The following is a 21,463-nucleotide window of genomic DNA, read 5'->3' on the forward strand; positions in this document are numbered from 1 at the left end:
TAATATATTGAGATATATATAAAATATTATATATTATATAAAACATAGAAATACTATAATACACCAAAAGTTGAATTGAAATAGAAATTATAATACTGCTGCGAAATTGTATAGCAATTAATAAATGAAAGCTTTTGTGTCTTTATGTATGTATTATATATGTACATATACATATATTTCATGGACTGAAGCATTTAACAGTGAAAAGAAACCTCGAAACGTGTCTCGAAAAGTGTTGCTTTATAGCAACGAAAATCACAATGTACGTTTGGAGCAAGAAATGTGTCGAATAATTTTCTACGATAAAGAGATCATTTTCTCGATAATTTCAACAACATTAAAACGAAAGATGCGAGATCTCGATGGGTTTGGTGAGAATACCAAACGTATTAAAATAATTCACGGTCAACTAGAACATCCTGTTTCCCGGCAACAATAAACTCAAAATGAATGGATTAATTGCAAGAGGAAAATCCTCTTACGAGAGCCAAGTTTTAGGTAGATGTTGCAGCAACAGAGAAGGTTGGGAACCTGGGATTTCATGGTCTTAACAGGGTCCTGGGTGCCTCGGAAACTCGAAAGCGATCGAAGAACACTAGTCCGGCGAGGCTCCCAGCACGTGTACTCAGTTTGTTGTACCGCAATCCCCCAGAGTATGTTAGCGATACGCATCGAGTGCATTAACGAACGAGCCACGCTCTGCGATCGCATCTGCCAGCCCGCATCTACGCGCGTCTTCCAATGCCGCTGCATTAAATGCACTCGTGACACGATTACGTGTACGGATGTATAATTGATATCTGCGATGGTTTGGAATCGTGGGAATTGTTTAGTGCGAAAAGCCAGACGGAGGAATTACGGAACAGCGGGGAGCAATTTGGAAAATGTTGCACATTGTGCAAGTGGTGTTCGATAAATTATGCCAATTTGTGTGGACGTGATGCTAATTAAATAGGTACAATAATACAGAAAATATTGAAGGAATTTCGAAATAATAGAGACACCATTTTCGACGAAGTAAAATGAATTCATGTGCGATACGAACATTTATAATTGGCTTAATTTCATTAAAAAGGGACACCTATATGATTTCTTTTAATCACGATTTTTCTTTCTATAATTATTATCTACCAATAGAATTTGTCGCTAATTACCTATATGTAGTTGCAACATTTCACAAGCATTTAGATGAAAAGAGTTGTTTCGGAAGAGAATAAATAGATCGATTCCAACATACGATTACAAAATATAATAATAAAGAAGCATAATTTCTAACTCCAAACTTGGTACACTTATTAGCAGAAAATTAATTTAAGTTCGCATACGTTTCATTAAGACCCATGAAAAAATTAACGTGTCCAGAAGAAGTACCTCAAAAAATCTGTCGAACAAAATTCATAAATAAAATTACAAATGATCCTAAGCATACCCAGTTACACGTTTATCGAAGAAATCCGTGATTCGAGGTTTAACCAACATTTGAACAGTGCACTCAAATATTTGAATGCAATAATTATAATCGTTTCTCCATCATCCTCCGATGCAACTTCAACCGTTCGAATAAAAAGATAAAAACTGTTTCGACAGAAAATGAACGTCCATGTAACAGAAGTTTGCCGGAACTCGGCTAGAAAATTTCCGTGTGACAATCAGCCGACCGGTAATAGCGCTCTAATTAATATCTCCAATGACCCACGCATTTTTAATGAAGCAGTTTCCAGCGTCGCGTCGTTTCGGAACAGCGCGTCGCAGCCGCGCATTCGTCGGAGTATTAAAATTACGTATTGTTGCACGGGGTTTCGTTTGCGGCAATATTTGAACAGCGTGGGCGGTGTGGATCCCGGCAAAGGACGTAATAAACGCTGTGCTGTCATCAGATAGGCGACACGGCTTATCAGAAGTCGATTAAACGGTCCAGCCGAATATCGCGTGCGTCGGAGCCGCGGCCTCCTCAATTCTAATATTTTATAAACGAGATCGTAACAGGACGACACCGGGCTCGCGTGTAATTTAGCTAATTGCTCGGCGATAACGAAGGAGATTTATCGTTAATTAGATGTTTCCTGCCCGCTTATTTATTACGCCGTGAATTGCACCGCCGATGCGTTTCGGCTTGATTGCAATGGGAGACTCCGTGTAACGAGCGTCCCCTGAAAAATTAGTAGTTCTGCAACGGCCCGGCGACGAACATTCGAATGACTGCATGTTGCAATAAACTGTATAATGGATTGACATTCAGGGGCATCGTAATCGAATGATTGCGGATCTTCAAGCGTAATTAAAATTGTTTGCATCGATTGCAAGAGAAACGAGTCAAGCATAATATTCTTTCTTTCTCGAATAATTTGAATAAGTTGTAATTAATACATCAATGGTTTTTAATTTCAGTTAATCTTCTCTGTATTTCGAATTCTGCCATTCCAATTTTGCCATAAATGCGTAACATCAGTACTTAATCAATTGCCTTGTCGATAAATGTAGATCTAAGAAATACTGAAATCCCATTTGAAGATGGCCAGAAATTTTTAACTAACAATATTTGGCACAAGTGGAACCAAGAATGGGTACATTCAAATCCCTCACTCTTGCATGAACTCAGAGAAAGTATATTCTCTACCAACCCTGCAATATATTTAACAAGAAGAAAGCAAATTGTACTATCTCAACCAAGAATTGGGCATACTAAAATAACCCATCAGTACATACTCTGTAAAACAGATAAACCACTTTGTAAATTAATAATACAGTCTAATTATATTCTACTTTAAAGAAGGAAAGTTTGTTCAACTCAATATTTAAAGTAACCCTTTTCTGACTTTATATTAGCATCGCCTATAAATTGAACAAATCGTCTGTGGATGTTCAGAAATTTTTAACATACAATTTTTGGTACAAATGGAACCAAACTAAAAACTAAAACAGTTCAACCACTTTGTAACAACTGTAACACTTAGCTTACGGTTAAGTGCATCCTAACACAATGTCCAATGTACAACAATATCAGAAAAAAAGTAAAAATGCCCAATACCATCAAAGAATGATTGGACAACTACGAACGAACAGCAGAAGTTATATCATACTTAGAAGAAATCAAATTGTTTAGCGAAATTATATAGTAACTTGAGAAGCCTAGATTAAGAAAATAACATAAAAATATAATGCAAAACTATTGTATATATTACACTACATGTAACGCTACAAATGTTACCTCACAAGTGATTGCTAATTGCTATTAAGCAGATGCGACATTAGATAAGCTAAATTACATTCTTTGGTTACGATGCTTCAGTAATTCGACTTCGAATTAAAAAATATTGTTTACCGAAATTATGGGAAGCGACGAACTGCAAATTCAATTTTTAACTTGAAAGACAAGTGCCTTTTACGGATCCAAGCCTAGATTAAGAAAATAATGTAAAAATATAATGCAAAACTATTGTATATATTACACTACATGTAACCCTACAAATGTCATCTCACAAGTGGTCGCTAATTGCTATTAAGCAGATGCGACATTAAATAAACTAAATTGCATTCTCTGGTTACGATGCTTCAGTAATTCGACTTCGAATTAAAATATATTGTTTTATTGTTTACCGAAATTATTGGAAGCGACGAACTGCAAATTCGATTTTTAACTTGAAAGACAAGTGCCTTTTACGAATCCAAGTACAATTAGTCTACTTGTTCGAAATATTTTCACGTTGATTTGTATTTAACACACAAATGAGTGGGTTAAAATCATAAAAGCGTAAGTCACATATTTCTCATTGTGAACGATAAGCATTGAAGCACGAATAACGAGAATATACGCGTATATTTCACATCGTTTGAACTAACTAAGCACATAAGGGTTTGGAAGCTTCCGTTCGAAAGCTGGTGATCGACTCGCACTTTACAGCTAGTGGCCAACGCCCAGCGAAAAGTGGATTTTCGTTTGTTTCGACGAGCGTGCCAGAACAGCGCTCCTCTCTACCTTTTCCTACTAATTTTCCTTTTGTATCCTTTTTCTTTTATCTTTTTGCCCAACGCACTACTTGTATGTCTGATAAAATATTACCCATCTATTATACAATTTTCCTGTACTATACACTTTTACAATATTTACTATATATTTATTACATACGCTACACTTTTTCTTACTCTTCTTCTTACTTTGTATTTTATTTATATAAATTCGATATTTTATTGTACTCCTGTGACGGTTTTATTTCTTCATCTGTAGCAAAGGGTCTTTTCACCAGTATAATAAGTAAATAAATAAATGAAATAATCGATTTTTATCGACTATCATTGCCGACCGATCATTATCAGACAGAAACGTTACGTAAACACACGCAGCAATACCGCAATAATGAGACGAACCCTTCATTATATCGGCCATTGTATATAGAACATCAAATCTTATTATTCAGAATACCCTGACAATTGCGGATAACTATTCCAATTAGGTCTTCACCGATAACAGGCCATTATGCTAGAAAAACTTGGAGTAGCCAGCACTGTGTATAGCTTCCCCGTAATGATAACCCCCGATAGTAACGATCCCGCGGGCAGATAAGTACGTTTAAGTGAAATTTACGAGGACGGTTCCCGCTTATCGACACTCGGCGCTGTATCGCGCGATGAAAATATCTCCCTTAACGGTGGTGCCGCGGAATATGGGGCGGATAATAATTGGCGTGCGGGCAAGACGGCCGCGTAATTAATGCAAGATTCGGTGTATCGCGGGCCTCATTTTCGAAAATAATGCACTCCGGGGCCGTTGTCTCGCGCACCGACGAGAAAGAATCGCGCGGAACCAGATATAGCGCAGGAAATGAAATAGCACTAGCCGGTGTATCCAGGTCACCTTAAAGAGCACACGCCTAGCCGAACGCGGTGCTGGAGAAACGGCGCGCCGCACAGTGCACCGAACCGGGGACAAAAATCGAAAATCTCGCTGCTTCGTATCGATTCGAGAAGCTATACGTTTATACTATGTTGAAATTACTGAGTAATTATGTCTATCTATGGAAAGTTTCCAAAATTTATTTGAAGACTAATTCCAAGCGCATTGTGCAAACGAGCGTTCAGAAAGTCGAGTAGTACGGTTGCGTTCATAATGTAATTTATTTATGCTGACTTATTAAAAAACGTTTGTACGAAATAATGTTTAGCGAGAATGGTGGCCAACGGTCGTCTAATTGCAATAAAACTGCCGAAAATTTATAATACTTATATGCAACGTAATAACTGATGTGAATTTAAATAAGTAAGTTTTATTCGTTTTTCTATCCTTCAGATAAGACTTTGAAGCAAGCGTTCCTTTGTTTTAAAAGATTTTTATACCGTACGTATTCGTAAGACAGTATATTTTGACGTTATATAAGTTTCGTTCGCAATAAGTTGCAGGCTTCGAAGTTATTTAACAGGTTACGCTATTAAACTATCACGCCACTAACTTTTTTAGTTTATGATATTTATCTCATACAAATCAATCTTTTTAATTTTGGCACAGCGTAAATTAGCAGACAATATTGTGCAACAAAAAGTGCATTATTTAACAACTGAACATTTTTGTTATAACATAATATTTTACAAAATTAAATATTCCGAAAAAATTGTCTAACAAGAATGACTAAATGCACTGTCGATGAAAGTATGATTTTATTTCATAATATTATGTAATATTTTACCATTTTATGCTAAGAATAATGGAAATTATACTGTGGCCCCCTGATCACACCGTATAAAAAGTGCGTGGCAATTAACGTATTAACAAATATATAACACATAGCTCGCCAAAAGCTAGAGAATGTATGTGTGTCGAAGAGACGAATGTGTTCACACTTTTAAACGAAGTGTTTAGCTTTCGAAGAACTCTTCTAAAAATTCATCTACCGAAATTCCTCAATAAATCAGTAATTTGTTTACAAATAATCGTTTCTTTACACTTCAATATATAACTATATTTATAGCAATACCACACTGAGATGGCTTTTTACATAAATAAAAACACCGACTTCGTTTCTTGTCTTGGTCATGAGCAGAACGGAAATTCTCGAATTTTATCCTCAAAAACGAGCATTTCGGTGCACCGTGCGTCACGGCGAGTGGCTGAAATCTGTTCGATTGAACTCCCTTTCCACCCGAATATTCCTAAGTCCATTCCATCAGCTGTGTTCAAAAGCTGCGCCGCCAGATCTCGTAGACCTAACTTATAGGATTCCAGGCAGGCACCCACCTCAGGACAGCTCGGTCCAAAGTGCTGATAACGGAATCCATTTAGAGACTATTAGACGAACTGCTCTCCGATTTGACGGGCAGAGATCGCGCTGCAATCCTAATTCGCATCCGCGAGCTCGATCTCGTATAATACGGAGAAGCTAACGTGATTGAATCGACTGATCCAAAGTAAACTGTTTCGCCGGTTCAATGGATTCTCCGATCCACGTACGCGCGTGGACGTCATTTCGGATGCGATTAAACCTTCGTGAACGACATCGGTACAAAAATGGGACGATTTGAATAAAAACCCTTTTGACACATTCGGGGACAGTAAACGTTTCAATGAGCTGTAAAAGTAAACCGGTGATTTCTTCTTAAACTAATTGCGATCGGTGTTGCCAGGGAATTGATGGCGCGTGGGATTCACCGGTCGTCTGCCCCCCTCCCCTTTCCGCAACACTGATTGCGATATCCAAATTTTGTTATTTCACATTTTAATAGTTAGAATACTATAGCATCCACGTGGATAAATATCAAGTTGAAGAGCATAATCATTTCAAAAAGTAAACGCTGTATAGAATGGAACGCATAGACTGCTGATTTTATGCGTTCGCAACAAAAATTAGTGAGCGAAGTATAAAAGAAGAATAGAATTTAAAGAATTCGAGAATATTCATATATTCCTGTTAGCTTATTAAAATTATTGAAGGGGAAGTAAACGCTATATAGAATTGAACGCATAGACTGCTGATTTTATGCGTTCACAACAAAAATTAGTGAGCGAAGTATAAAAGAAGAATAGGATTTAAAGAATTCGAGAATATTCATATATTCCTGTTAGCTTATTAAAATTATTGAAGGGGAAATAAACGCTATATAGAATTGAACGCATAGACTGCTGATTTTATGCGTTCACAACAAAAATTAGAGTGAGCGAAGTATAAAAGAAGAATAGGATTTAAAGAATTCGAGAATATTGACATATTCCTGTTAGCTTATTAAACTGATTGAAGGGGAAAAGAAAATTTGGCTTCTGTTTTGAGAAACAGATGACGCAGAAAATTTCGATTCTGCATAAAGATTCGCGCAGTCCGGTCATAGCGTTCGCGTCACTTTGCGTCACAATGAAAACGAGCGCTACAGCATTCGCGTCCGTGAACGCGTTGAAAACAAGAACGTGAAGACACTCGTAGATGTAACGAACGTCGACAGCTCGATACTTGGGAGCATTTTCAGGCGGAGGATCTTCGCGTTTTTTTAACGCGGAAACTTGTTACCCAGATCTGTCGCGAGCAGGGAAACGTCAGTTTCGCCGAACGCGCTAAATGTTTTCGGAGAGCCGCGAATAGGAGCTCAAATGGAATATAATATCGGCTGGAAAACAATAGCCGCGCTCCATAGGATCCCGCCGGGTTTTCTCTGGGTTTTCCGGGCGTTCTAGGTCGGTCGTAAAATTTCTGAGCACCGGTGGACGCGACTCAGAGCCGGCCGAAGGTTGATTCCACGTAGGAAAGTAAAAACGATGCGATAAATCACCGGGAGGAACTCGTGGAAGAAAAGGCGAAGCCGACCAGAAGGAGAATATCCTCGGCGAAAAATACGTTTCGTGTCACGGCGAAAGAATTATTGTAATGCAGCCGGTAACGTATCGTCCTCGATATTCCATCCGGTGTGTAAAACACGAGCGATGAACGAAACGGACACGCGTTTTGCGTTGTAAATAACGCAGACGTCGAACTTAATGCGCTGGGGCGTACGACTTTTTCGCGGTTTTTCAGTACCGGCAACATTTTCACTGGCAACATTGAATCGCGTTTTCTCCGGAGACGTGCGAGGAACGTTTTTTGGATCAACTAGCAAATTGATATTTTTGGAAAAAAGTTGCCGAACTTCTGTGTAAACGTAAAGGCAATTAGGATAGAGGAGTCAATTACAATTTCTCTCGCGTTGTCCCTCAGCTTGGGAACGAAAATGGACAACTTGGGAAGAAGAGATGCGATTATTCTATCTTTGCGGATATTTTTACTTTCTTTCTCTCGCTTTCAATTTTTATTGTAATTCGCGAACCGTTCCATTGTATTTCTTCTTCTGTAACAAAGGGTTTTCTATCCGTATACGCGAATAAATTATCATCATCATTGTTGCGACGGCAACACCGAAGGTCGAACGTCCCTGGCCATCCCTTGAGCAATTAAGCGATATACCTGCGACAGTAAAAAATGCACCCGAACGAAAATACCCTTCGACCCGACGAACGGACAACACGACTCATAAATTCCATATTTCCCAAAACGGAAAATTTACAACCCGAACTTTCGAACAGTTTCCCACTCCTCATTTCAAGTTCCTTCCGACACACCCATCTCCAATCAAAAACGCTTCATTTCCTCCACCAAAACCCACCATACACCAATCAACAAAAAACCGAGGTGACAAGCGGAAAGGCACCTAGAACGTTAAAGAGAACTGTTAGAACTCCCAGAACTCGTAGAACTCTAAGAACGCAGATAAAACGCAAATAACGCATCGCTAAGACCATAGCTGTACTGTAATATTATTAAAGTGTACATAAAAGCAACCAGCGACTTCGTTCAACTTAATTCCATTTGGAAACATCGCGCATATACAATCATATTATTATTTGACTTTTAGGTTGGCGCGTATGAAATGTCGGATTTTTAAGTGAATATATAAAACTGCATATCTTTTCTCAAAAGTTATTTATTCAATCAAAATATGCTCCATTTGCTTCGATACACTTTTCCCAATCTGATTTTAATACATAGATGCCTGTCTTAAAGAAATTCTGATCTTTAGAATCAATAAACTTTGATGCGGAATTTTTCAGACTGTCTTCATTTTCATACCGTTTAGCTCGTAAATACTGTTCTAAATGTTAAAAAAAAATGAATGTCGGTTGGCGAAAGATGCGGCGAATAAGCTGGATGCTGCAAAATTTCATATTTTAATTCGTCTAATTTCGCTATTATTTTGTAACGACGTATGCGGCTGAGCGTTGTCGTGAAGAAGTATTGGGCCATGCCGATTAACAAGCGATGGGCGTACAATTTTCAATTTTTCATGCATTTCATCAATGTACTGGCAGCACTTTTCGGCTGTAATTGTCTCCCCAGTTTGAAGGAATGCGTAGTGAATTACTCCAATCACATTCGTTTCCACCAATGCTTTCAGAGCATCATTTTTTCACAGACGTTTTGACCCTTCCACGCGGTTCATTTTGCAGGGGAAAATCAGCAGACCGAAAATTTTCAAACCAACGCTGCACTTTTCGATCGTTAACAGTATTCTCCCCAAACGCCTGGTTTATATTCCGTGCAGCTTCTGCAGCATTATTACCAAGTTTATACTCATATAAAAAAATTACACGAATATCGGTTGAATTAATAATAACAAAATGGAACACTTTGGAGAAAATCTTCTTCGTTGAAACATGATTCGGGCAACGGACAGATACGACTATAAACGACGTTATGCCAAAAACAAAAGCACAACGAAAACAAGAAGACAAACGTTCTCATGTAAAGAAAATCCGACATTTCATATGCACCAGTCTAATATAATCATCATTATTATTTAATTTTCTATTATCAGCTGAGCACTAAATTGAGATTAAATTCCCGTAAGTACGATCAACTGTTGCCGCAGCTGTCGCTACAGTTAATCCCAGTTAGCATTCCTGATTGAGCAATGTTCTGCAGTAACAGATTGCACGACTCCGTTACCAAGAATTCGAAGAGCCAGTGCGAGGAAGTCGCAGGCATAAATATCCGTCGTTAATCTCGTTTAACGACGATCGATCATCCCCTCCAGCGTATTACGGGGAAATCTCAATGGTAACATTGCGCGACAAGCAAAACGAAATGCCACCATTCATGATTCCGTCTTTTGCAACTGAATGACTCACTGTGCTGGCCAGTGACGGTCTATCGGCCGGGTTCGAGGAAAAATGACCGCATTCGGGCCCGTAACTATGGGAATTCATCATTCGAGCCGTGCCAAGTGAAACGGCCGGCGCGAAAAAGTGCAATCGGGACCGGCCATTAATACGAATCGGCGAGCCTGACTTATATCCGCGACTCGGCCGACGATAAATCAGAAAGAGTCTATCCGCGAGGAGGAGAGTCTATCCGTTGATCGGAGTGCAACAAAAAAATCGTTAGGTTCGCGCTATTCGCGCCAAGTCGGCTGCCTCGGGGGAAGATCGATAATGCGTTTCAATTTGTCACGCCAGTCCGAGGCTAGTTCTCGCGTCTCATTAACGTCGGATGCTCGTTACCAGTCGCCGATCTTCGATCGAACCGCGGCGGCGGCGGCTGCCCCGCTTCCGATTTCCGGCGAGCGGATCTTGTCCGGTTTCTTTATAATACGCGGCGACGCGCATTGTCCGCAAGCTTCTCTGAACACCTACGCGATAACGTAGAGCGTTACTTTATCGGCATTTACACCTCCACTACATCTCGCGGAAATTCGTCGTGGCCACTGCCTCTGGCCACACGCCATCTCTTGGGGGGTAGTGCGGACGAGTTGCTGGTAAATGGCTCGTTTTAGCAGAAATGAGCTATAGGAATTGATCATAAAATCGTTATTGCGTTCCGAGAACAAGTCGTAGTAGTTCGCGCATCGGAATTCGCGTTATTACGACACGAATTCTTCGCGACGTGTCCTACACGCAAAACGTTTATTATTACAGCAATGGAAAAAATTTGTTTGCGACTTGATGAAAAGAGTCGAATAAACGAGCAGCGCGTTTCGACCCGTCTCAAGAAAAAATTGTTATCGTTGTATATTACGCACCGACTCGAGGTCGTCCGTTACCCTAATTGACTCGGCGCCGTTACCCTAAATAACACGTCACGAGGATTTCGAAAGTGTAATAAGGTGACTCGAAGAGCGCGGTTTGCTTACGAGTCGTCCTGTCGAAGGAGTGGGGACAAAGGGGACCGCGAGCCGCGACCGCGAGTGCGCCATGTCTTCGCTCATTCAATCGGCAACCCCGAAGCGCGAAGGGTGGTTTCGTATTATTTTCGATCGGACGTTCTAACCTCTCGCTGTTCGGAAGATTTTATTCTTGGCGTGTTATATCGTGAAGACGTTGAGTCGGTATATCTGGTCGTTGAGGTATACGGTCGTTGGGACATTCGGATGCAGAAATATTTAACACGTTCCGTGCCGAGCTTTTTTTACTCGAATCTTCACACTTTGATATTTTACTAAAACTTGATGTATTACGTGCAATTATTAATTCTCGTACACATAACAACGTAACAAAAACTTATCAACGCCCATTCTTGCGGTGGAAATTGATTCTTCGGTTCTAAATTTCTTGTAAACAATTTGTTCAGTTCACTAAGTAAACATGCAAGCGTGTACCATCGATGGTACACGTGGCACGGAACGTGTTAAACAGCAGGAATGTTTAAGTTGCTGGAATATTTGATCATCGAGGGTTGAACGAAACCGAAGCCCAGATCGCGTTTGAGATCGCGCCTGAGATCGCGCCTGAGATCGCGTTTGAGATCGCGTTTGAGATCACGTCTGAGAGAGATCGCGTCTGAGAGAGATCGCATTTGAAAGAGATCGCATCTGAGAGAGATCGCGTCGGAGATCGCGTTTCAGATCGCGTTTGAAATCATGTCTGATATCGCGCTTGAGATCGCGCCTGTGATCGTGTTTGATATCGTGTTTGATATCGCGTTTGACATCGCGTTTGACATCGCGTTTGATATCGCGTTTGACATCGCGTTTGACATCGCGTTTGATATCGCGCTTGGGATCGGGCCCATGAGTCGTAAACGGCATACAATCGCGTGGTGGCATCCGTTTCTGATCGCTTCTACCGGATAAGACATTTTGTTTGACTCGTGCTGAGCGAAGCTAAGCCGAGCGAGACCTAGTCGATGCAAAGCCAAGCGAGCAAAGCCGAACTGAGCAAAGCCGAGCCGAGCTGAGCGAAGCCGAGTCGAACGCGTCTGAGATCGCGTTTGAGATCGCGTTGAGATCGCGCTGGAAATCGCCTGTGAGATTGCGCCTGAGATCGCATTTAATTTCGCATTTAATTCCGTGTTTGAAATCGCGCCCATGATTCGTAAAGGAGCAGCGGGTTTCGACGTGTCTCGAGGAAAAAATGTTGCATTCTTCGCGCCGACAAGACGTCACACGCCAGCCTAATTAACTCGACGCAATTGTGATACGTCGCGAGAATTTCGGAAACGTAATACGCGGTATATCGAACGTTAGAATTTGATTACGAGTCGTCCTGGTGATTACATCATCGCGAAACGCGTCGCAGATATCGCCGGAATTTTCGTCCGTCGCATATTCGTTGTATCGAGCAAGATTAATTTTTTTTCTGAATATCTCTCGCGTGTATTCTGATGACTTGAATCGTGGTCGAAGCGAAGTGAATCGGTTATCGTATTTGGGTGGGATTTTGGCTGACCATTGTACGTAATTTCCTCGAAATCCAAGGAGGAAAGGATCAGCGCGTCAACAAACATCGTTACGTGGTACGTCGTATTCTTTTCTGTTTTCATCCTAAGCTATTTTCACATTGCCTTGCTATTCAGTTTTATCGTATTTCTTGCTATTGTTACAGATCACGAAATTACAATGAAGCAGAAATCGGAAAGCAACGCGTTCGTTCGGGCTTCGTAGAAAAACAGATGACGTAAGTGTCACCTTTATCAGGACACAAAACATCTATCACACATAATTTATTTTCACATTTAATGCCGATTGAACTTGACCGAATTTCTTGCTATTGTTACAGATTTGGAAACTGCTTTGATTGCCGAGATCGAGAAGCAACGCTGTCGGGCTTCGTCAAGGTTAGATCTTCTCCTTCCAACAAGCGGTGAGCGAACATTTGAGAATACCATTTCTTCTTTTTTTTTATTACGTAGAAATTGTAGATCATTTTAACGAGTGCAATGACCAAGGGATTGCCCGGCAATCCCTTGAGTGGTAATCAGTTTCCTAGCTAGGTAGGGTCTTTCTGTACGCCGCGATTTCCTACAATTGTTAGAGATTTCAATAATTCGATTTCGAAGCCGAAGAATTGATTATAACGCGCGATCCATCGTGAACACGATTGCTATAAAAATGATATTGGTGCTTTAACTGTGCCAATATATGTACATCGAATAACTATCTCCGTCTAATTCTATTAGAGATCACGTGCAGAAAGACGTGTTTCGCGATAGGTAAAACATAATTCATAACAGTTCAAAATAGAGAGTTTCCTTCTTCTTATGAAATAACATAATTCATTTTTCTTATGAAATTATTAAAATATATATTTGAACATATTTTTAAATTATTGTTACGAAGTTAATATTGAACGTCATAGTCACTTTTCAATAAATAATTTTTCAATAATTATCACATACATATATTCAATAAATTCAATAATTTTCAATAACAATCTTAGCCCGACGAAACTAATGACATTTTTTTTAGATAGGATTTTCAGAGATCCGAGGTTCCATGCTCGTTGCTCGAATCCTTAGCGCCCAAACGTTGCTCGGCAGGGTGCGAGCAACGGCGCATGGGACGATATTTAATAACAATTGCGACTGACAATGGCTAGCGCATCGCGTGCACGACGTAATTTCCACTTGAAGATAAAAATATTTATGCTCCATTCGTCTGTTTACTCTTCCGAAAATCTATTTTTCCTTAGTCCTACTATGAAGTAAACAGTTCAAATGCGAATAACGTTCCAATCTGAGGAACAATATCAGAGAAATTATTGTAACGCCTTAATAAAATAACATTTTAATAGCTAACCACATGTCAACATCTACTTCGCAAGTGGTGTTTAAATATTTATAAAATAATATTTTGTTATAATTACAGATATGATATCGGTTGTGCAATCTCTTCTGAAATGTCTCGAATTTCACCAGATTGTATCTGTTGGGTTTTTGCAAATGTAGTTTCGCTTTTCCGAATAGATAGCTTACGAAAAAACCTAAATTATTTTTGCAATTCAATATCACAGATTTGGGATCCGTATAGACATTGCATGCAATGCTTTTTTTGCAATGCTAATACTGCGAAGCTTATAAAAAATAACGTTGTAAATTAATAAAACTATTATATATAATTGTTATATAATATTATATAATATTATATGTAAATAATATAAATAATATTGCTACATGTGTACAATCCCTAATTATATAGTTAGTAGAAATAACTGTTCAATTGTCCATAAAAATAATTACACTTTATATCATACTTCTGTAGTACATGTTTCACAAGTACTATTTCCAAGATTTAAATGTCGCATTGTATACACTTTTTGTTTCTAAATAATATTCAGCACTCGTAGAAGCGAGTGATTTCTACTCACTAGTAGAAATGAAATATACAGGATATTCGCTTCTTGCTAACGCGTCTATTTCTCGTGAACTGTCGGTAACGTTGAGCGCGACACGGAATAGTAAGGGGGTAGGTTCTAGAGCTCCTCAAAACTGAGAGAGAGAAGTTCATAAGAAGCAATGTCTGTACGGATCCTAAGTCTGTTGTGCTGAGAAGCTTAAATTACTGAAAAATCGGATACTATACATGCGACACTGAAATGATAATGAGAATCCTGAAACCCCACTTTTGAGTGACAAAATAATGCATTAGGTACTAACACATTGATCTACTCCTATACCTCGTCCGTGGTTAAAGGGTTGAGGGATGAAATACTGTCGGTAACACCCCTGTACAGATGGTAAGTTACACACCACCCTCGGTCGATATACAAGTCACGGTCACTGAAGAATCGATTGTACACTATATTCGTTAAAAGATATTTCTTAAACAATTGATAAAAGTGTAACTCAACAGAAACATCGAAGTCCTTGTATTTCATTTGTATAAATTATTGCTTGTTCTAGCACAAAAAATTTAACTTCAGAATGCAAGAAATAACGTTGCAGTTGAACAATATTGTAGAAAAGTTCATCACAGATCTACGCGCATTTAAATTACGACTTTAAAATTCACCATAAAATTACAACCATCGGTCGAGCAGGCGATATCAGCAGATAGCTGCCGACACAATTGATTTTTCCACGTGTTTGCAAGGGTGCGAGATAGGTGGCGAATGCTGTGAAGATCACGGAGCATGCGCGACGACCACGCACGCGGTTAAATTCGCTTGAATTTCAAATTATACTTGATCCAAAATTTTGGGAAGTAATGGAAATCAATTCGAATTATTCTCTTCGATTTCTTCGTGTAACATGGTCCCAAAAAGTGGAACAGATGATCGAACGTGGTGATTGGTCGCGGAAAACAGTTTCATTTTGTTGCTCGGGATTATACGAGGATCGAAGAAATCACGGATCCTTACCTTGTTCAGCGTTTCGTGACTAGCTACGTGCTGGCTGCCGTCAGGATGAAGGATGCGATCGACCGAATTCGGTCTAGGAACTCCATCCAACTGTCCAGCCTCTTTCAATTGGGGCGGCGACGGCGGGGGCGGCAATTGTTCTTCCACTGTGCCGGCGAATCGCGTTTTCTGCAATTACAGAATCCCGATACTAAGCAGGCTACACACGCAACCATTATTTAATACTTAAACCTCCTTTCGTATCTACGCCTCCGGTCAAACAGATGGTACATCATTAGATTCCCAAAGATTCAGAATTGTTCGTATTGTTTGAATATTATATAAACATAATTTGTGATAACGCAATACTTAATTAGAAGTTGAAGTTTGTTGTAGAGGTTTTTCTGTTTATTGAAAGAGGTGAAGTTGGATCAATGAAATTATAGCACGTTCTCAAGTATGATACGAAGCGGGAAAAAAATTGAAAAAAATTGAAAAAAATTGGAAGAAGATCGGAGACACTGTCTATTATCTGGTAGTTTGATCATTAATTTGATGATTCGCTTTTGATTACGATTAGTAAATTCTTTTTTATCCCTTGGCCTACGATTTTGTTCCGTATTATACTACATAGAACTTCTTTGTCGTTAATAAATTCTTAGAAATATCTGCATTAATGATCAAGTATTAATAGCAGACAAATTCAATGTTATTTCAATTTAACCAGTTAGCTGCGGCGCCTCCTTTTCAGAGCACCTATATGTGTCGCGAGAATCAAGCGACGACGAGTATACTCGGCGAACATAGACTAAATGTCGCTGTTAAAATATTGAATCAAGAAGACGGTTTTATTTTATAAAATTAACGATTTTATTACTAATATTTACTTATTCATTTAACATTAACATATGCTACATATATAATAAACGAAAAACGCAGGAAAAATCGAATACTTATAAAAGTTAAAAATTCAAATTGCTGCTGTAGAGTGGTATTCGGCAAAGCAAGGAACGAATTTATCGTACATAATAGCACTTTGGACGTCGAACACCAACATCGTGATTCCTTTCTAACCTTATTTTTATAACAATGCAAACACCTTCGTGTAGAATTGGCCTTAAAATAGCTTAAATATCTTGAAATTTGAGAATATGCTTTTGTTTTCACTTAAATTACGATTTAAATTGCCAATGGTCACTACTTTTTACGTACGACGAGTATACTCGTCATGACACAAAATACTGCCACTTCTCCGTGACGAATATATTCGTCAAACACAGTTAACTGATTAAAATGGATAAAATATTTTTGGTTAAAATATTACTGGTGGAAATATTTGTTTAATTCATTAAGATTTCGAAATTGTCTGTTTTCGTTACACACTGGTCGAATAAGCTGCCATCAATAGTTTTTAACAATATTTAACTCTGCAATAGTACCTTGGGGTCCACTATGACCTCGGTCAAACTTTCTCTATATTAATTCTCACACACACATTACAAAACATTGCAGCATTGCAAATATAGAGTTCTTTCAATTTCTTTCAGACATTTGAATATTTGCAGCCATAACCTGTACTTACGCTAAATAACCTTGAAAGTATTTTAACGTGTTTTAGTATCACCTTAGTGATATGCTTGACATTTTAAGGAAACCATTTCAATTAAATTAAATTCAATTCAATTAAATTCAAGCATTAAAACTGGTCAGTCAAGAGGCAGAACATTCTCAAGCGAAAAATAGTTATCAACAATTGTGGCAACACAAACTAAAACTCGTTCGAGTCAATATCCTTTTTAATCATTTGAGACTGTACTTTTCTGAATTTCTTTTTCCTTATGCGATGATAGTAACAATTGAAAATTACAATCCTTTGATTGTCTCTTCGTTTCAGTTTCTCAGTTTGTACGATTAGTTCTAACTTTGCGAATTATTTCTGCCACTTGTTTACGAACAAAAACTATATTATCTCGTCCACTATTCTTCTTTGTATCATCACTATTATGATAGATGATGGTGATGATATCACATGAATCAACAAGTTATAAATAACTTCCTCATCCTTCGTAGACTATCTGTTTAACTCATAAATTCCTTTCCTTACCTCGATAATTAAATGACGTCGTTCCGAATTTCTCCTCTCCTCGCATTATCGTAACCAATACAACTCCTAATGGCTCAAACAATACATCTACACTAACACTAACATAGCTTCAAAATAAATTCAAACGCGTTCTCATTTCACCGACCCAATGTCCAAATTTCTAGATCACCGTACAAACAATAAACTTCAACTTTTGCAATTTGTTATCTCATTTCTAAAGGTCTCTAAATCATTCGACTTAATTCTAAAATTTTCCATAAATCATTGAGAATGTAACAAGGGCAATGCACAGCGGTCAATTCCTCCCAAAAATGGGACAAAAATTATTACGACTCGAAAACTTGATTTATCTACCTAAATGCACGTATCGCATTTCTTTTCAGTAATGATTATTATTGATTCCTACTTTACTTTTTATTGATAAACCCATCAGGCTTGTTATTAGAGGGTCCGATGTTATGCAGAGCGTAACAAGTTCAGTGTTCAAAAGTTACTCGGTTCGAACGTTACGCATTTAAACATTTTTCTCCATCGTTTTCAGATTCATACGTTGCATCCATTCACGCAACTTCTTGCAGTGTTAGATTTGATGAAAACAATTCTCTTATGAAGTCTCTTTTGCTTATTCTTCTTAACTTTCATCCAATTATATTGTATAACAACATTGTTTTCCTAGATAGAATTTATCAAGATTTCAGTTCCTGACAAAATACGGTCACTACAACTCTCGACTCTTTTTACAATTCCATTAATTGATTCAAACGCTCTGCCATCACTATTGTACGCAAGCATCCTTAATTCCTGTCATTAATTCCTGCCATTCATTCTTGCCATTAATTCCTGCCATCAATGTCACTGTGATTACCATCACTATTATTATTATAAATTCGTACTCGTGTACTCGTGTTTTATTACACTTTTTCTAACAAACTATCCGCCCCGTTTACACAGCAAATAAATTAAATCAAAGTAGACATTTCTCGGAAGAAAAAAAGAATAGAAGAACAAGCATCCCGTGTTCTTTTAGAGTTCCGAGAGCTTTCGAGGCTTCACAGGGTGCGGATTCGAGTCTCGCGAGTCTAAAAATCAGTTCCTTTGACCCATTTCTAATACAACTAAGCGTACAAAACCCACCAATTATACGCATCATACAATAATAAATATAACCACGCAACGATCTTCCACTTACGAAACAATTCTCTATCCGACTTTCGCCCCATTTTTCTAAGAAAATCGACCACTTCGCGCGGCGCGTCACTTGCGTCACCAATCGTTCGACAGCGATCATCGAGGAAAATTAATTATCCGCGAGAATCGAACGGCGTTAATCCGTATAATGCGTGCGCTTACCGACGGGATCGTACGATTCGCAGTGAATTTATCGCGTTTTCGTTTGTCCGGGCTGGCCTGCACTATCAGGGGACAGGCTTCGCGCGGGCCGATTTTCGGCACGTTCAGAAAGATCATTTCATGTGTCGCTCGTCGACGAACCGGAAGAAATCGATCGGGGGTGCGGCGGGAAAGGGGGTGGCTGTGTGTGTACCAGTGTTCGGAGCACGGTTTCGACTGCTGGCCGCCCTCAGCCCCGACCGACGCACTGGTTGCATCAGGTTTCGATATCGCCGAGGCTCCGACTTTCACCGGCTAATCTCTCGGAATCCGGGATTTCATTTCATTATCGCGACCCCGCGGGGCTTCCGGATACGACCGGCTCTATCGAGGTGAGACCGGCTGGCTCCGTCAATGATCGAGGCGAGCGTTTATTGAAACCCTTCCATTCCGACCGCCTGTTCACATCTGCGCGGGTAAACAGTGACGCGCGTATGTATGTTGTTCCCGAATCCCAATTTCGCCGTGCTATTTTTCCCGCGGTATCGCGAGTTCGTAGCTTCGACCGTGGTGCAAAACTGTGCAATAATACGGTAAAACATTGATCGCGTGTGAATCGGACGTGGAAACACGGGTGTTCGGATAGCGGAACAGTTAGTTCAGCGCTGGATCGCGTGTTCGTCGATTTAAACAATAAACGGTGTTGTGCGCGCATTGACTTGGATCGATACAGTCCCGAGCGAAACGCGTTTCGGAATATAATTTGCACGCGTCAGTTGCAGAACGTTGCAGCCAAGCGCGGCACTTTTCCTTCCTCGAATGATTTCGATAAGTCGGAATTAAGTGGATCGACATTCTTCGGTGTTTTTTAATCCTTTCGCTGTTTCACGTTTTACCTATTCAGTTTTGCCAGAGTTGCATAAAATGTGCTGGCTAATAAAAAATTCGGACGCGGCGATCCTACCGTACCGTGAACGCGACTCGCTTGCAAATAGTTGTGCATGGTGTTTTGAGAAGATAGAAGAATTTTACATACGTGCAACAGCGTGGTTTATTTAGATAACGTATTTTAGATTGCAAATGGAAGAGATTTTCTGTTTCGAAGGAAAAATTGATCGGCAGTACGGAATATTATATTAGGTCTACCGGAAAGTTCTGTCCGATAGTGTCATTTCAAGTTTCAATCCATATGCACATATTGATTTCAGACATATATGACTATCTCTCTTTATCATTGCATTTACACACGTGTACTCTTCTAAATAAACTGAAACAAAGATGTCTCGTGTCATTATTAAGCGAGACGCGATCGTGGAAACGTGGCTACCGATGATAATGCCAGACCACATGCTGCTTTGGCGACTCGCCAGAAAATCGCAGAGCTAGGCTGGGAAATTCTGTCGCATCCACCATACTCCCCAGACCTAGCACCCTCCGATTATCAGTTGTTTCTCTCTTTGCAAAACTTTTTACAGGAAAAAAGATTCAAAACTGAAGCTGATGTCAACCAAGCACTAGTTGAGTTCGTCGCCTCTAAAAATAAATCATTTTCTAAAAATGGCATTTACAAGTTGCCATCACGCTGGCAAGAAGTCATAAGTAACGATGGAAAGTATATTCTACAATAAATATTATTAAATGTATGAAAATTGTGTTATATTTCAATTCAAAAACGGACAGAACTTTCCGGTAGACCTAATATATGTGAGACGTTCTCTTCAACAAATCAAATATTCTGCCAAATACAATACGAAAAGAATTGTTATTTTTATAGATCAATACTTACTTTGCGTTCATTCTTTTGAACATTATGGATAGTAAAAGCAACATTGCCAAATATAGTAAATTCTCCCCAATTTTCTTTCAGCTTGTAAACAAAAATGGACAATTTGGAAATAGGTGATTTGAGCCTTGCACCTCGTTTTTATAATTGTTGACAATCGGCAACTATTTTTTAAAAATGGCATTTACAAGTTGCCATCACGCTGGCAAGAAGTCATAAGTAACGATGGAAAGTATATTCTACGATAAATATTATTAAATGTATGAAAATTGTGTTATATTTCAATTCAAAAACGGACAGAACTTTCCGGTAGACCTAATACTATTCTGACAGCTGATTTATATGTATCAATTGTTCGTGGATCGCGGAAGAAATATAATGTAACCTTATTAATTTGTATAAAATATATGGTGTGCAAATTATTGCACAAGAATGATCAATTTAGACAACAGACTTTAGACTGCGAATAATATGAAATTGTTGTTTTTAACTAAAAGTTGAGCAATACAGCGGAATATTCTAATTTTCTTGCACTCGGTTTGCATTATTAGCTATTTGTTAGCTGTACTAATTGATTCGTAGAATGGACCTAATACAGACATACCAATTAGACAGCGCAATTTTACGCGAGAGAAAAATTGTCTAGCTCGATTGCGATAAATAGAAGTCGAATAACATTTCCTCCGTT

At 39.0% G+C, this 21,463-nt stretch overlaps 1 protein-coding gene across 13 annotated transcripts in view; it reads right to left on the reverse strand.

Annotated features, from left to right (window-relative positions):
* The window catches only part of LOC117223970 (discs large 1), a 950,943-nt gene that overhangs the window by 506,102 nt on the left and 423,378 nt on the right, over nt 1–21,463 (reverse strand). For all 13 annotated transcript variants that reach the window (XM_076522026.1, XM_076522020.1, XM_076522022.1 and 10 more), the window contains one exon: nt 15,581–15,748. In XM_076522026.1, coding sequence (XP_076378141.1) covers nt 15,581–15,748 — 168 coding nt within the window. The remainder of the gene's footprint in view (nt 1–15,580; nt 15,749–21,463) is intronic.

This window comes from Megalopta genalis, chromosome 5 (genome assembly GCF_051020955.1).
Source record: "Megalopta genalis isolate 19385.01 chromosome 5, iyMegGena1_principal, whole genome shotgun sequence".
NCBI lineage: Eukaryota > Metazoa > Arthropoda > Insecta > Hymenoptera > Halictidae > Megalopta > Megalopta genalis.